This window comes from Pteropus medius, unplaced genomic scaffold (assembly GCF_902729225.1).
Source record: "Pteropus medius unplaced genomic scaffold, Ma_sr-lr_union100, whole genome shotgun sequence".
Lineage (NCBI taxonomy): Eukaryota > Metazoa > Chordata > Mammalia > Chiroptera > Pteropodidae > Pteropus > Pteropus medius.
Genome location: NW_024349803.1, coordinates 20,730,671 through 20,745,548, shown reverse-complemented (window position 1 = coordinate 20,745,548; position 14,878 = coordinate 20,730,671). Strand labels below are relative to the sequence as shown.

The window sequence follows — 14,878 nt, the reverse complement described above, 5'->3', positions numbered from 1 at the left end:
CTGGAACCCAGGCCTCTGGCAGCAACCATGTCCATACTGCCCTTCTCTTCAGAGCAGCCCAGGCTGCAAGGGGGCTCCACCTCCACCCCAGAGCACCTCAAGAGTCCCCCATACACCTTTCCAATACCTGCTCCCTACATAGGAAGGCCTCTCATAGCTGTGCCAGAGTGAAGGCCCTTGTCCCTTACCCAGGGGGCCTGAGACCTGGCCCCACCCTCATTCCTGCCGCTGGGTCTCAGTCCAGGCCCCAGCAGGCCTGGAGTGGGGGTGTGGAGCCAGAGCCACCCAATCCCGTAGGGACAGGTTTCATAATTTCCCGGATGGGGTTGTGGTGGATCACAGTGCGGCCTCCAACCAGGAGGATGGGGTGGCTCCCACTCCTGCTCCTTCTGACGCAGTGCTCAGGGTCTCCTGGTGAGTGTCCCCCCAACCCCTACTGATCCCCATTTGCCTTCAGGAAGGGGTCAGCTCCAGGCCCATCCTGCTATTCAAGCCAGGAGCTAGCTCACTTTTCTACTGGGCATGGAGGAGTGAGTGATCTTGGCTTCTTGCATAGAGCTGGTGGCCCCAGGAATACAGATGAACACTGCCTTTCAGGCCCGCATTAGGACATCTGCTGTAGCATTAAGGCAGTGTCGCGATGGCACATGTGCATGCACACATGCAGGCAGTTATCCTTCATGAGCCTGATCTAAGCCTCTACCTAGCATATGTCCTCATGCTGGTGAGAGACCAGACTTGGAGTTAGAATGCCTGGGTTGGGCCTCCGCCTGGGTAGTATGACAGCTCTGAGCCTTGGCATTCTCGGCTGAGAGATGAGATGAAACAAGTTCCAGAGGGCAGGCACCACCTCCCACTTCTCTCATAGAGAGTATGTTTTAGACCTGAGTCTGGTTGGTGCCTTGCCCACGAAATAGGCACTGCCTTGTCTGGCACTGCTTCTCCCACCCTGTACAGGGGTCTGACCCTTGAATGTATCCACAGAGTCCGTCCCAGAGCCTTGTAGCTTTGATCTCCTGAATGAATGAAGTGTGGCTGTGCTGATATGTGTGAACTGACATGCATACCCACCATGCAGGGCAGCGCTCGCCTTTGAATGACTTCCAGGTGCTCCGGGGTACAGAGCTGCAACACCTGCTACACGCAAGGAGGCCTGAGCCTTGGCAAGAGGACGTGGCAGATGCCGAGGAGTGTGCAGGGCGTTGCAAGCCCCTACTGGACTGCAGGTGAGTGGTGACAGAACCTAAATAAGACCAGGAGCAGGGGAACCTGGGCGCTGGGTGACCCTGTGCCTCCTCTTCCCAGGGCTTTCCACTACAACGTGAGCAGCCATGGTTGCCAGTTGCTGCCATGGACCCAGAATTCACCGCACACTCAGCTGCAGCGTTCAGGGCGCTGCGATCTCTTCCAAAAGAAAGGTGAGTGGCTGCGGAGAAGGGCGTGCTGGGGATGGGGGTGCTGGGGGCCTCAGACTTTGCTGACCATGGGTCTTTTGCTCCCAGACTATGTGCGGACCTGCATTGTGGACAATGGGGTCGAATACCGGGGCACCGTAGCCATCACCACGGGTGGCCTACCCTGCCAGCGCTGGAGCCACAGGTTCCCCAATGACCACAGGTGAGACAGACACCTCCCCTCCGTCCCTGCGTGGCGGGCGCCTGCCCCCCCCAGCACGCACTGTATTGCAGCTCCCTGCACCTAGGTACCTGCCTACACTCCGGAACGGCTTGGAGAACAACTTCTGCCGCAACCCGGACGGAGACGCGGGAGGTCCGTGGTGTTACACGACAGACCCTGCCGTGCGCTTCCAGAGCTGCGGGATCAAGTCCTGCCGGGAGGGTGAGAGGCTACGGGTCGAGCCTGGAGTGGGAGGAGCATGGCCACACCCGTCCACGAACTCACTGGCCCTGTGTCTCCAGCCACTTGCTTTTGGTGCAATGGCGAAGATTACCGCGGCGCAGTGGATCGCACAGAGTCGGGACGCGAGTGTCAGCGCTGGGACCTGCAGCGCCCGCACCCGCACCCTTTTGAGCCCGGCAAGTACGCGTGGGAGGGCTGGGCGCCAGTGCGGACGAGCTAAGGAAGGGGGCGGGGCCCGACATAAGGCAGTAGGTCAGGGACTGAGTGCCAGGGTCTTGTACACGCCCCGCTACCGCCCCCAGGTTCCTTGACAAACACCTGGACGACAACTATTGCCGGAATCCGGACGGCTCGGAGCGGCCTTGGTGCTATACCACAGACCCGCAAGTGGAGCGAGAGTTCTGCGACCTCCCCCGCTGCGGTAGGACTCGAGGACCTGGCCTGGGAGACGCCTGGAAAATGTGGGGGGCGTGGCCTCGCTGGAGAAAGGGGTGGGACTGGGCGTGATCCGTCTGGGGATCCGCGTGAGTGGGGCTCGGCCTGAGCCCCAGCCCGCGTCTCAGCTCCGGCTCGGCCTCCAACCGGCCTCGGTCCATCCAAGGGTCCGAGGTACAGCCGAGCCGCGAAACCACGACGCTCAATTGCTTCCGCGGGAAGGGCGAGGGCTATCGGGGCACGGCCAACACCACCACCGCGGGAGTGCCCTGCCAGCGTTGGGACGCGCAGACCCCGCATCAGCATCGCTTCGCGCCAGAGAAATACGCGTGCAAGTGAGGTGGCGGGCAGTCTCTGGAGGCGTACACCTGCGGGGTGGGCCCGGGGCGAAGCTTGGAGGAAGGCGGGGCCTGGGGCGGGGGCGGAGCCTGGGCTGGCAGGCTGGGACGCCTGCGCTGAGAGGAGCGCCTGCCCAGGGACCTTCGGGAGAACTTCTGTCGGAACCCCGACGGCTCGGAGGCGCCCTGGTGCTTCACATCGCGGCCTGGAATGCGGGTAGCGTTCTGCTACCAGATCCGGCGCTGTACCGACGACGTGCGGCCGAAGGGTAAGGCCCGGGGTGGGGCTGATGGTACCTAGCTGCAGGGCTGGGGCGAGAACCGGCTGATGGCCGCCCCCATCCGCCCGCCGCAGAATGCTACCACGGCGCGGGGGAGAAGTACCGCGGCTCGATCAGCAAGACCCGCAAAGGCATCCCGTGCCAGCGCTGGTCCGCGGAGACGCCACACAAGTCGCTGTGAGTCTGTGGGCGCGCCAGGCCCCTCTTATGCGGCACGCCGGTGTCTTCTCCAACTGGAGCCCGGCGGAGCCTCGGGATTATCCTATGATTTTGCTCCCCCTCCTGCCTAGGTTCACGCCCATCTCCGCCCCACACGCTCAACTAGAGGAGAACTTCTGCCGGAACCCGGACGGAGATAGCCATGGGCCCTGGTGCTACACTACGGACCCGGGGACTCCATTCGACTACTGTGCACTGCGGCGCTGCGGTGAGCGCCAGTGACTCTCCCCCGAGGCCCCGCCCCCTGGCCTCTACTGCTGATGTCTGGCTGTCTTAAGTTGGGTGAACTTGGTTCTTTCAGATGATGATCACCCACCGTCCATCCTGGAGCCCGCAGGTAGGGACTTGAGCCCAGGCGGGTCGGGGCCCTCTGCCCCTCATCTTCATACAGTCGGGGTTTCATCCAGCCCATGCTATCCCCCAGACAAGGTGCTGTTTGAGAAGTGTGGCAAGAGGGTGCCTCACCTGGACCAGCATGGCTCCAAGCTGCGTGTGGTGGGGGGCCAGCCTGGGAACTCACCCTGGACAGTCAGCTTGCGTAACCGGTGAGGCACAACTGCCTGTCTCCCCAAGAGAGGAGCTGATGCCAGTGGAGGGTGGGAATCTGTCCCTGTCCCTGGCCAAGAAATGGCAGGTCCAGCCTGTGTGCCAAGACTCACTGCTCCCTCTCTCATCCTTCGTTCTCCAGGCAGGGCCAGCATTTCTGTGGGGGGTCCCTAGTGAAGGAGCAGTGGGTGTTGACTGCACAGCAGTGCTTCTCCTCCTGGTGAGCTTCCCTTGGGTTTGGGGACCCGCCCAGTCCCACTCCCTGCCTTCACCTTCCCCAGGCCAGCCAGCAGTTGAGCCATGGGGCCGCAGACAGAGTCATGACTGACTTAACAGAGCTTCTCTCCCAGCCATATGTCTCTCTTGGGCTATGAGGTGTGGCTGGGCACCATGTTCCAGAACCCGCAGCCCGGGGAGCCAGGCCTGCAGCGGGTCTCAGTGGCCAAGATGGTGTGTGGGCCTTCAGGCTCCCAGCTTGCTCTGCTCAAGCTGGAGAGGTGTGTGACCATTCAAGAGGGTGAGCTGGGGCTGGGCCTTGTGGCCTCATGGCCTGAGTGCCCTCATTCTTGCTAAAGACCTGTGACCCTGAACCAGTATGTGGCCCTGATCTGCTTGCCCCCTGAGCGGTATGTGGTGCCTCCAGAGACCAAGTGTGAGATTGCAGGCTGGGGTGAGAGCAAAGGTAAGAGCACAGTGTAGAGGCATGGACCGCTGCAGTCCAGGGGGCCCAGCCCTGGGTCCTACCCAAACGCCCACCCCTCCTCCCCATTCCCTTCACGGTACAGAGAACTCGGTCCTAAACGTGGCATCGCTGAACGTCATCTCCAATCAGGAATGCAATATCAAGCACCGCGGACGCGTCCGTGAGAGCGAGATGTGCACAAAGGCACTGCTGGCCCCTGCGGGTGCCTGTGAGGTCAGCGGCAGGGCCCCTGGCCAGCCTGGGGAGGGTGTGGGAAGCTGAAAATGTCATACTTCATCCCCGAGGGAGCTAGTCCTTGCCATGGCCCAGGCATCTCACCAGTTTTCCCACCTACCAGGGTGACTACGGGGGCCCACTTGCCTGCTTTACCCATGACTGCTGGGTCCTGGAGGGAATCATAATCCCCAACCGAGTGTGTGCACGGCCCCGCTGGCCAGCCGTCTTCACGCGTGTCTCTGTGTTTGTGGACTGGATCCACAAGGTCATGCGGCTGAGCTAGGCCCGGCCTCAATCCCATGCTCCTCGGGAAGGACAAGGCTTCCTGTCAGACATAAAGGCACCTTTCCTCTCTATGCCTGTGCAGGGTGCTTCTTAGCTTCTGTTTCTAGGGAATGAATTGGGAACTCCTTACTAGGGCCTGGGTGGCCTGAGCCCTGAGCAACCTGGGCTGAGCAATCTGACCCTTAGGACAACCTTAGCCTGTGGGTGCTGTGGGAGAGCAGGACCTCACTAGTTCCCTACATAAACTGTGGGGAGAGGGGTGGTGTAGGGCAGGGTGGTTTCTAACAGAAGGGGCTGCAGGAGAGGGAGCTAGCCTGGGGGAGTCCCAGTTGCCCAGGAAAAGTTGCGGCTGAAATTCTCACCGTCTCTTCCCTTCTCACACTGGATGTAGATTCCGTCCTTATGGCTACCACACCCAGGGCCAATGGTCTGTAAACCCCAAGGATGGGGCTGGGATTAGGAATGGCTTGGCACGGAAGTACCAGCAGGAACCAGACTCTGTCCTCATTTATTATAACCAGATAGCCCACATTTCTCTTTTCACCCATCCATGGACTCCTGAGCCCGGGAGGCCTCTCGCCGCTCTGCCAGACCCTAAGGCTCTCCAAGAGCCAAGTGTGGCATCTGCCAACCAGCTCATGGGGAGAAAGGCAGGGCTTCAGCTGCCCAAGTGCGTCTGCAGCCAGAGTACAGCGTTCATGAAGCTGTCTGACTCCACCTCCACCTCTGACAGCGCGTGGGTGCTTTTGGGATAGAGCAGGAGCCTGGAGGGGTTGGGCAGCAATGTTTGAGGTTGGAGGGTCCTCCCCTGCTCCCCTGCCCATCAGCCGCCAGGGCTGTCCTGCTGCACTCACCGAACAGGCACATTCCGGGCCTTGAGGGCACGGTAGTACTCTATGCCCTGCTTGAAGGGCACACGCCGGTCCTCCTGGCCCAGCATCAGCAACAGCGGCGTCTTCACCTGGGTGTGTGGGGTGCGATGGTGAGCAGGGCCCTGGGCTCTGGATGCATTGGGAGCACACGGGCAGGGGGCAAGCTGTGTACCTGAGGTGTGTACTTGATGGGTGACTTGTCCAGCATCTCAGCTAATATGCCAAAGTCTGGCAGGCAGTCGCAGCTGTAAGGGAAGCCCACCTCCACCATGCACCTGCAAGAGATTGAGCTGACACATCCCCTAGAGCTCTGGGGCCGGGGCGACTCCATGGGGGTGTGGGGTGGAGAGGAGAAGGGCAGGGACCTGTGGCGCACACCCACCAGTCAGGGATGTCAGTGGAGCCCATCATGGAGGCGATGTTGATCACAGGGTTCCGTGCCACGCAGGCGCCATATGTCTCTGGGTACTGACCAATCAGGTGGCAGGAGAGGAAGCCACCGTGGGAACCACCCATAAGGGCCACTCGGTCTGCGTCGAAGTGTTCCTCCTGGAGCACCTGCTCTACTGCAAACTATAGGGTGGGGCAGAGCACATTGCCACCAGCTGACTGCCTGCCCGACTGGATGGAGCCGCACCCCCAACTCCACCCTCCAGCCTGTTCGGAAGCCCCAGCCTCTGCTACCTGCACGTCCTTCACATCTTGGTATCCCACATTGCCAGGGAGGGAGAAGATGCTGTCCTGGCCAAAGCCCGTGGAGCCACGATAGTTCACTGGAGGCCAGGGAGGGACCAGACAAGGTGGTCAAGTGACAGTCCCAGCTCCCTGGGCACCCTTTCACCCATCTGTGAAGTAGGCTTTGGGGCCAGCTGCACACAGACTGCCAAGGGGAAGGGGCCAACAGCTTTGAGGCTGTTCCCCAGTGACCACAGCACCCTTTTCATGGAGGTCCCCAGTTAGCCCATGGTGTTGCCACGCCATGGGGCCAGAGGCTGGGCCAGGGCAGTTCCTGGCAGTGGTTACCAGGTCTGGGCTACAGTGAGGCCTAGAGACTAGAGTGGTACCCGTGGTGCTTGAACAAACCAGGCCCACGCCATTACATCCCCCTTCCCCCCACAGCCCTACTAGAGCTGCAGGGCCCTGTTCACTCACCTAGTAGCACTGCAAAGCCCATCTTGCAAAGCATGGCTGGGAACAGCATCCAGGCAGTGACAAAGGATGAGTGGGGCCCCCCTGCAGACGGGAGCAGAGGATGAAAGAGCCAGCTAGGAGGGGCGGTGGGAGGGCAGGGGCAGTTAGGCCAGATGCCTACCGTGAGGCATGACCACCATGGGCACCTGGGTCTTATCTGGAGGATCACTGGGCTGCAGAAGGATTGCTTCAAAGTCAAGGCCAGCTGTAAGGAGAGGGCAGCAGTTAGCAGAACCAGTGCTACTGCCCAAGGCCTGCCCCAGGCAAGCCCTCAGTGGGTGCTGCAGGTCTGGGGCTGACTCCTGGAACAGACACCTAGCTAAGGCAGCCCACACAGCGACACATGGACCTGAGGACGCTCATACTCTGGCCCAGTGATGCCAAGCTCTGATACCCAGAGCAGGCACCTAGATGCCTGGGCGCTACTCCCATGACCATCCACAAGAGGAAGAGAAAACCTCTTGGAGGTAATCCCAAGGAACCCCACAATGTGAGGCAGGAGGCAGGAAAGGTGACCACAGATGCTGTGTGCTGGGGAACTTGGAGAAGGCGTCTTCTGCCCTGGCTCAGCTCACCATACTCCATATTCTCTTGCTCTGGGGGCGGCTGGAGCACCCGGATGCCCCAGGAGATGTCAGGAATGGGCTCGGCTTCCTCCAGGGACACCCATAACACTGACTGCTCCTTCCCCGCAGGAGGCAGGAACCCAACTTTCTGCCGAGGGGAAAGAGTGTGTCACGGGGGGCCTGGCTGCCTCCCTGCCCCTCTGCCTCTGCCCAGAGTGGGAGGTGGGCAGCTTTCACAATGCTGGACCTTCATCTTTCCAAAGGGCACAGCATGGATTCCTGTTGTGGGCTGGTATACACAAAGGTACCTGCGCACACCCCTCCCTCCTCAGAGTCTAGGCTCTGCTGTCTCCCTGTGCCATTCCGCCTAAGGACTGGGCACTTTCCAGACACCCTATTCTATACAAGCAGACCTTAGCCCAGTGGTGCTTCCGTGGTGCCAGACCCTTGTGGACCAGGCTGGACTGGACCCACGTCTTGGCCTCTCACATGCTGACTGGCCACAGTCAGACTCAGGGGCCAGTTCTCTGACCTGGGGAACTTGGCCTGCACAGATCCCCCTGCCCCTGGCCTGGGGACCACTAACACTCACCAGGCTTGGGGGTAGGCTGGGCGTGGAGAACTGCACTACCATGAGATCCTCGTCAATTGTGAGCAGCTTCCAGCTTCCACCTGGCCCCCCTGGAGAAGGCAGATGCCACTAAGCACCTGGCAGGGGCCACCACCTTTCCCACCCAACTCTCTGCAGAGCCAGACTCCCTGGAGGCTCTACAGCAGGGCGCCCCTTCTACCCCGAGAAGCAATGGGATGCCCACAAAGGGACTATCACAAACACCCACGGTCCCTGGTGAGCCTCCTGCTCAGTCTACTGTGAATCCAGCTGACACTGGCTATATCCAGGGACTGCTAGATCTGGGGACACCCCAGACCACTATGGCACATCCCATCCACCCCTTGATGACTACAGCCTGCAGGGGTGGCAGCTAGACCCAGGGGGCTGGAGAAGTGCTGATTCTGGGCAGTGCGATCCAAGGAGATTCTGAAGCAGGGCCTGTATGACGAGATGCACTTTGGGAACGGTACTTTGCTAGCTTTGTGAGGGGTGAGCACAGTCAGGGCAGGTGGAGGACTCAACAGGGGCAGGATCACCAGGCCCGGGTAAGATGAGGGAACCAACACAGGGCTTCTCCCGGGCCGTGAGTAGCAGAGTTGCCTCTGCCAAAGGTATGGAGAGGGGGAAGGACTGGCAGACCTTGGCAAGAGGGAGTTCTGTGCATTTACGGAGTACGGGTGGGGGCCGTGTGGAGGCAGGGCCAGGATATATGAAGCGGAGAGCGGCAAGGGAGGCAGACTCTTGGTTAGGTAAGGGTGCGGCATGGGCAAGGTCATCATGAGACTATCAGTAAAGGCTACAGGTCACTGGTGCAGAGTGGCCAAGAGTGCCACTACTCCACCACATGCTTGAGCCCTGGTCCATCCCTGGCCTGGCTGGCCCACTCACCAGCCGTCAGGGAAGTCACAGTGCCCAGCTGGGTGTCCACAGCAAACAGGTCCTAGAGCAGAAAGGAGGCCACGTGTGGCACCACAGCCAAGAACCCCATAGGTCCTGCCCCCATTTCCTCTCTACTCTCAGGGACCCCTGCGCCAGGCCAGGGCTGTGATCAACAGTAGTGATGCCTACTCAGTACAGTAGGGAGTGGCCTAAGGGCCTGGATTCAAACCCCAGCCCTGTCGCAATGTGCTGAGTGACCCTGGGCAAGGTAAGGAATGCCTCTGAGCCCCTTTAAGCCAGAATAAGGACCACATGATATCACATCTAAAAGAAGCCTGGCACACTGTGAGTGTCCCCACCCAGTTCCTGGGAGAAGGCCTCCGTCCCATCTCTATCAGCTCCCATGTACCGTTTATTCAGGGGCCCACCCTAGTGGCAGCTGCCTTGTCCCTGAGCCGAAAGGACTAGTAGAAGGGGACTGTGTCTATGCTTCACAAAAAAAAGGCCAAGGGCTCTGTCGTAGTTACTACAGGATGCCAGGATTAAGGAAGGCATCTGAGGCCACCAAGGCAGCCAACATCTCAAGGAAAAGTGAATCTGGGAAAGAGCCAGGCAGGGCCTTAAGGGCCTGGGAGACCTTGCGGCTTGGCGTTCCACCCACTGGCGAGCATATGCCACATATACCCTGGGCCCAGGGGCCGTGGGGGTTAGTCATAGGGGCTGCCTCTCAACACAATCAGGACCCCTTACCTGCCGGCTGCGCTGAGCCGAGTCGAAAACCACTCTCTGGCTGTCAGCTGACCAGCATCCCAGAGGCAGAAGGCTGCAGTAGATCCCAGAGAAGTACTCTACGAAGGTAGGACAGAGGACTTCTCTGTCCTGGGGGCCACGTCCAGGACAGGAGGTGCAGGGGGTCGAGACTGAAGCAGGCAGGCCTGCTAGGGAATTCATCTGGGGCCCCTGCACCTGTGACAGGATGGCAGTCCCACACATGGGGGCACCCTAGGTGATGAGGACCTGCCCGGAGAGGGGGCTGAGGGGCGGAGGCCTCTGGAGGTCCCGGGGAGGAAGAGCTCGGGGGCTTCCGAGAGGAACCGCAGGGGCTCAGGGGACATGCCCTCGCCTTCCCGTGAGCTGTTCTTACTGGGCCCCTGGTAGGTACCAGGTGCTGCCCGTCCATTATAGTGCTTAGCGCAGCGCCTGGCACGGAGCGCTGAATAAACTCTACCCTTTGCTATCATCACTCATTTAACCGGCACTACAGTCCTGTAAAGGCACAGACAACCACCCGCTCCACAGATGGAGAAATGGCAGCTCAGGGAGGCCAGGACATTGTCCAAGGACACACAGCTAATAATGGGGCAGAGCTGTGGTTCAGGCCAGGTCTCTACTGCTGCATCCCTGCAGCCCAAAGAGGAGGAGGCCAACCCTTGTCCACTGGACTCTGGAGACTGACCGGGCAGCCGGAGAAAAGAGATTCTCTCCCCTGACATCCAGGATCAGCAGAGCTGGGAGCACCTGAGACTGTGACCAGAGCCTCTCGGCCCAGGGCCACCCTCCCAGAGACCTGCTGCCTCAATGGCTTGGACTGGACCAGTGCTGGGTGGGGGGTGTGGAGCGGGATAAAGCAGCCCCCTTGGGCTCGGAGCCTCTGTAACAGGACGTTCCAACTAGTGCAGGTTCTGAGACCCCTGAAGGAGCAGCGGCTTTAGGCAGCCACCGGAGAAAGCAGAGAAAGCTAAGTCTGAGCTATAGCACGAGAGTGAAATGATCTGAATCCTCAGCCAGCTTGGGCCGCTCTGGTCTCAGCTTTGGGCCAGCTGGCTCCCTCTATCAGAACCCTTCCCTATGGTGATGGCCCTGCTGCCTCTGGAGGCTGGACATGGGGCTGGCCCAGCAGGGGGGAGACTTCAGAAGGAACCCAGGAAGGAAGAGCTGAGGCGGCTGGCCCTGCCCCTGGATGACAGATGGCAGGAAAACAGCTTCAGGCCCCGCTGCACCCACCAGACGACACGCCCCTTACCTCCCAGCTGCCGAGGCACTACGTCTACCACCACCGAGGTGACCCTGGTATACCAGTCATACTGCAAGAGAACGCAATGGTCAGGCCCACCGGAGGACTGGCAGGGCCTGATCTATCTGCTTTCTGGTGATCTGGACCAGATGTCTGGAAGGGCCTCTGACGTTCAGTAGGGGCCCAGAGCTCTTCTCGGGCAAGGACTAAGACTGTAACTGCCTAGCACATCCCAGCCCCTTGCAGAGCCTGCCATGTGCAGCGGAGAAGCGAAGGGAGGAGCATTCTTTTAGACAAAGAATTTGCTCTCAAGGCAGTGAGTCTTGACAAAGCAAAGTCCTCCGTACCAGCACTCAGCCTCCAGGCTCTGCCTTGAGAGGACAGGAAAGACTCACGCCATCCCTGCATCCAGGACAGGAAGTCCACTGAGGGGCCCCTGGGGAGACGAGGCTGACCTTCAGCTCCCATCCGCCATCCTCTCCTCTTACGCCCCGCGCCACCGCCCGCCTCTGGCTCACCAGGCACAGTTGACTACACTGATGATGGGGGATCAGAGATGGGTATTGCAGGTAGACGATGCGACACTGGTCTGGACTCAGCCGGGGAGAAGAGACAGCCAGAGAGTCATCCGAGAGGAGCTCTGGATCGGACGGAAATGTAAGCGTCGTGCAGGCTGACAGGGCCAGTGTCAGCAAAGCACAGGTGGGCGTCAGCACTTACCACACTTTCCCTCAATGAGATCCACATAGTACAGGGCTGACCTGGAACCACCAGAGAGACACTTAACTTCAAGGCCAGCATGAGCTGTAGGGCGCCCTGCCTTGCCCCACTTTCTCACCTGCGATTGGTGCAAAAGCGGACCCCTAGCCGGAAGGGCTCGTGCTGCCAGCCTACGAACACCACACCTGTGTCTCCAGGGGCCCAGAAGGCCTGTGAACAAGACCACAGGGCAGGTATGAACAAGGGGCAATGGCTCAGGCAGGGCGCCCAGCCTCGAGGAGTTATGTAGGTGGAGTCAGCGCTAACCTGTCCAGGGGATACACTCTCAGGGACTCCCTCAAGCACAGAGACGTTGCCGCTCTCGACATCCAGCACGCAGAGCACCGGAGTGCTTTTGGAAACCATGTTTTCTCCCCAATCTTCATAAAACACAAACTGATCCCCCTGAGAACACAAGATACTCAATACCTGGTCTTGCTAGAGCCTGCCTTGTCCCCTGGAAGCCAGTGCCTCCCCGGTTCTGACAGGCACAGTGTGGGCAAGGAGCGCACTGAGCCCCAGGGTTGCCCTGCAGGGCCTTCGGGAACTGGCCATGACCCTGAGCACCTTGATGGCCTCGTCTGGCTTCTTCGGCCTAGCCATCTCGTCATCACTGCCACTGATGTCCAAAGCTTTGGTCTGAAAGAAGGACTCAGCCTTGGGGCGCTTCTTCTCTGCCACATACAACAAGTGTGTCTCCGAGTGTGACCAGGACAGGCAGCCAAAGCAGTCTGGGTGAGGAAGTGCCAATCAGGGGGAGCCCTGGCTGACTGAGGCTGCCCCTCCTCTCCGCCCTGCCTGCTCACCAGCCAGCTGCCTCACCGTCCTCATACACGGGCCCATGTTTCTCCAGCGCTGACAGGCTGATGCTCTTGAGCTTTCGGTTCTTCTCCCAGACCTGAGGACATCCAGGCATCAGGCTTCCTGCCCCCGCCTCCCCCAACAGAGCCTTATGTGTAGGCTGAGGCCCCAGTTGCCCACCACCTGGTCTCATGCAGACACACCTCCAAGAACTGCTTCTCCTCCCCAGGGCCCGAGCCTCCAGCCTTGCGCAGCACGGCCTTCATGGCGCCTGAAGGAGACTCTCTACTCAGTAGCCTGAGGAAGACATGGGGTGGCAGGTCAGGATCATCTCCCACCCAAAAATAGCCCCATCCTGCCCCCTTACTGGCCACAACCTCTTAGGCAAGATTCTTGAGGCTTGGGACCCACATCCATTCCTACAGCCCTTCTAGTCCCACCATGGGAACTGGCCTTGCCTCTCTTCCCTGGGGCTTGGGCTCTACTCTCCTCAGCCTCCCTGAGCTTCCATGAGCTCTACCTCAGGCCCGAGTCGGGAGCAAACCTCCAGTGTTTATCAGGCCATGTCACTAGAGATTGCATGAGCTCCCGAGGGGCAGGAAGCTGGCTCCTGGACTCATTTCTGCACACAGGCACATGGTGGGCATTCCTAAAAGCCTTGAAGGCGGCTGTGGCCTTGCTCACAATCTTCCTCCCTCAAACTTACTCGCCCCGGGTTTCCACACTGTTGCCTGCAGGCCCTGCAAACACCACTGAGTCCCCATCATGGAACACCAGATACTGGCGGCAGAATCGAATGTTCTCCATACGGTCCAGGTCCCTCTGAGTCCACTCTGTGAGGAAAGGCATGAGACTGCTCAGCCTAACCCATCCCGGCACAGGCTCCCCCCACCCCACCCCAAGGAAGGCCCAGCCCACCTCCCTCAATCTGTCTCCAGATATTCTGGGTGCAGAATAGACAACACTTGGTCACAACTCAAGCCTAGGCCTCCAGAGTCTGAGGTGATGGCCCCTTGGAGAGAAACCACTACTGTTCCCAGCACCCACCCCGGAACCTTAGGGGCATCCTGGCGGATCTGAGATAGGGTGACAGGGATGAGCCCCACAGGTCCCACAACCAGCACCCAGGTCTAAATTCTACTCCCACCCTCTCAACTCATGCACTCATGGGAACCGTCCCATGACAACCTGAACACCGTGAACAGCCCAACCCCCACACACCTGTGTGCACGAACCTCTGGGGGGGTGCACCCTTCCACCCTCATTCTCTCCAAGACCCGTCTTCCTCCACACACCTGTGTGCACTGGCAAGCATCAGGCCCCGCACACCCCCCTCCTCTCCACCCGAGTGGGCCCGCCACCGGATTCCCCTCCATACACACACCAGTGTGCACAGTCCGGTAGCGCCCCCCGTACTGCGTGGTGACCTCCGGGCCCAGGCAGGCGGCGCTCAGCGCGGGCTGGCGGCTAAGGCCCCGGTACAGCGCCGCCGCCTCCTCGGGCTCGCTCAGCAGCACCTGCGCAGGGGACACACTAGTGTCAGGCCCGGCCCGGGCTGCAAGGACCACGGGAACCGCGGGCCGAGCCCTCACCTGCCGCTCCATGGTCACGGTCGGTGGCCGGGGCGAGGCGGGGCGCGCTGGCTCCCGGAAGTGAGGCTTCGGGGGCGGAGCCCGGAGCGGCTCCCGGGTCTCTGCTCCACCGAGCCGCGCGGTGGGAGGGGCGGGACTTCTGATGAATGGGCAGGGACCGTTAGCGGAGGGGCGTGACCTTCGACCCCGGGGGCGCCCTGGAGGGGAGGGGCAGGGACCTCGAGGACCGGAGCAGGCCTTTTAGGGCGCACGAGGCTGCTGAGAGGCGGAGTCAGGGGCCAAGCTCCAGGCCTTTTTACTGGAGAGGAGGGAATGGGACCTTCGAGGAGAGGGGGCGACGCCGTGGAAACGGAATATAGGAGTGGATCTTCGGGGAGAGACGAGGTCAGTGAGGAACGATAGGGCCCACGTAAGAAGCGAGTGAAGCCTGAGGCGTGATCAGGCTACGAGGCGAAAGAAGCTAGACGGGACGGGGTGGGCCAGGCCCTAAGCAGCCGGACTCAGACCAACGAATCTTTGAAGATGAGAGCCGGGGCGGGGCTGAGCCAGGGAGGGGTCTGGTTGACCCAACAGCTCGGTGAGGGGCGGGGCCTAAAGATCCCTCCCAGCAGGGACCCCCCCCCGACTCCTCCCCTCCTCCCCTGGCCACTCTGGGGCAGACTGTCAGGTCCCTCCTGAGTCTACGAGGCAAACATTCACCAGACGGTG

At 60.6% G+C, this 14,878-nt stretch overlaps 2 protein-coding genes across 5 annotated transcripts; one reads left to right on the top strand and one right to left on the bottom strand.

Annotated features, from left to right (window-relative positions):
- Positions 1–262: 262 nt before the first annotated feature.
- Positions 263–4,954, top strand: MST1 (macrophage stimulating 1). 4 transcript variants are annotated; one of them, XM_039837780.1, is made up of 18 exons: positions 263–414; positions 1,079–1,226; positions 1,306–1,418; positions 1,503–1,617; positions 1,703–1,839; positions 1,920–2,040; positions 2,163–2,281; positions 2,462–2,630; positions 2,772–2,902; positions 2,989–3,091; positions 3,205–3,341; positions 3,435–3,463; positions 3,551–3,678; positions 3,822–3,899; positions 4,030–4,176; positions 4,255–4,361; positions 4,465–4,595; positions 4,720–4,954. In XM_039837780.1, the coding sequence occupies exons 1-18, from the start codon at positions 321–323 to the stop codon at positions 4,879–4,881; spliced, it is 2,169 nt and encodes a 722-aa protein (XP_039693714.1). In that variant the 5' UTR covers positions 263–320; the 3' UTR covers positions 4,882–4,954. The 4 variants fall into 4 exon arrangements, with proteins under 4 accessions (XP_039693714.1, XP_039693713.1, XP_039693715.1 ...); XM_039837779.1 differs by having other exon boundaries at positions 3,435–3,470; positions 3,558–3,678; XM_039837781.1 differs by having other exon boundaries at positions 3,435–3,470; positions 3,558–3,678; positions 4,512–4,595; positions 4,720–4,862.
- A 418-nt stretch (positions 4,955–5,372) lies between these two features.
- Positions 5,373–14,322, bottom strand: APEH (acylaminoacyl-peptide hydrolase). Its single transcript, XM_039837778.1, has 22 exons — positions 14,171–14,322; positions 13,963–14,095; positions 13,285–13,411; positions 12,782–12,875; positions 12,600–12,675; positions 12,345–12,508; positions 12,045–12,182; positions 11,857–11,948; positions 11,739–11,779; positions 11,537–11,658; positions 11,028–11,088; positions 9,755–9,852; positions 9,014–9,065; positions 8,105–8,193; positions 7,522–7,660; positions 7,068–7,151; positions 6,908–6,988; positions 6,440–6,528; positions 6,138–6,328; positions 5,928–6,030; positions 5,738–5,844; positions 5,373–5,647 (listed from the first exon to the last, which is right to left on the bottom strand). Exons 1-22 carry the CDS (start codon positions 14,180–14,182, stop codon positions 5,542–5,544), a joined length of 2,199 nt encoding a protein of 732 aa, XP_039693712.1. The 5' UTR covers positions 14,183–14,322; the 3' UTR covers positions 5,373–5,541.
- Positions 14,323–14,878: the final 556 nt, after the last annotated feature.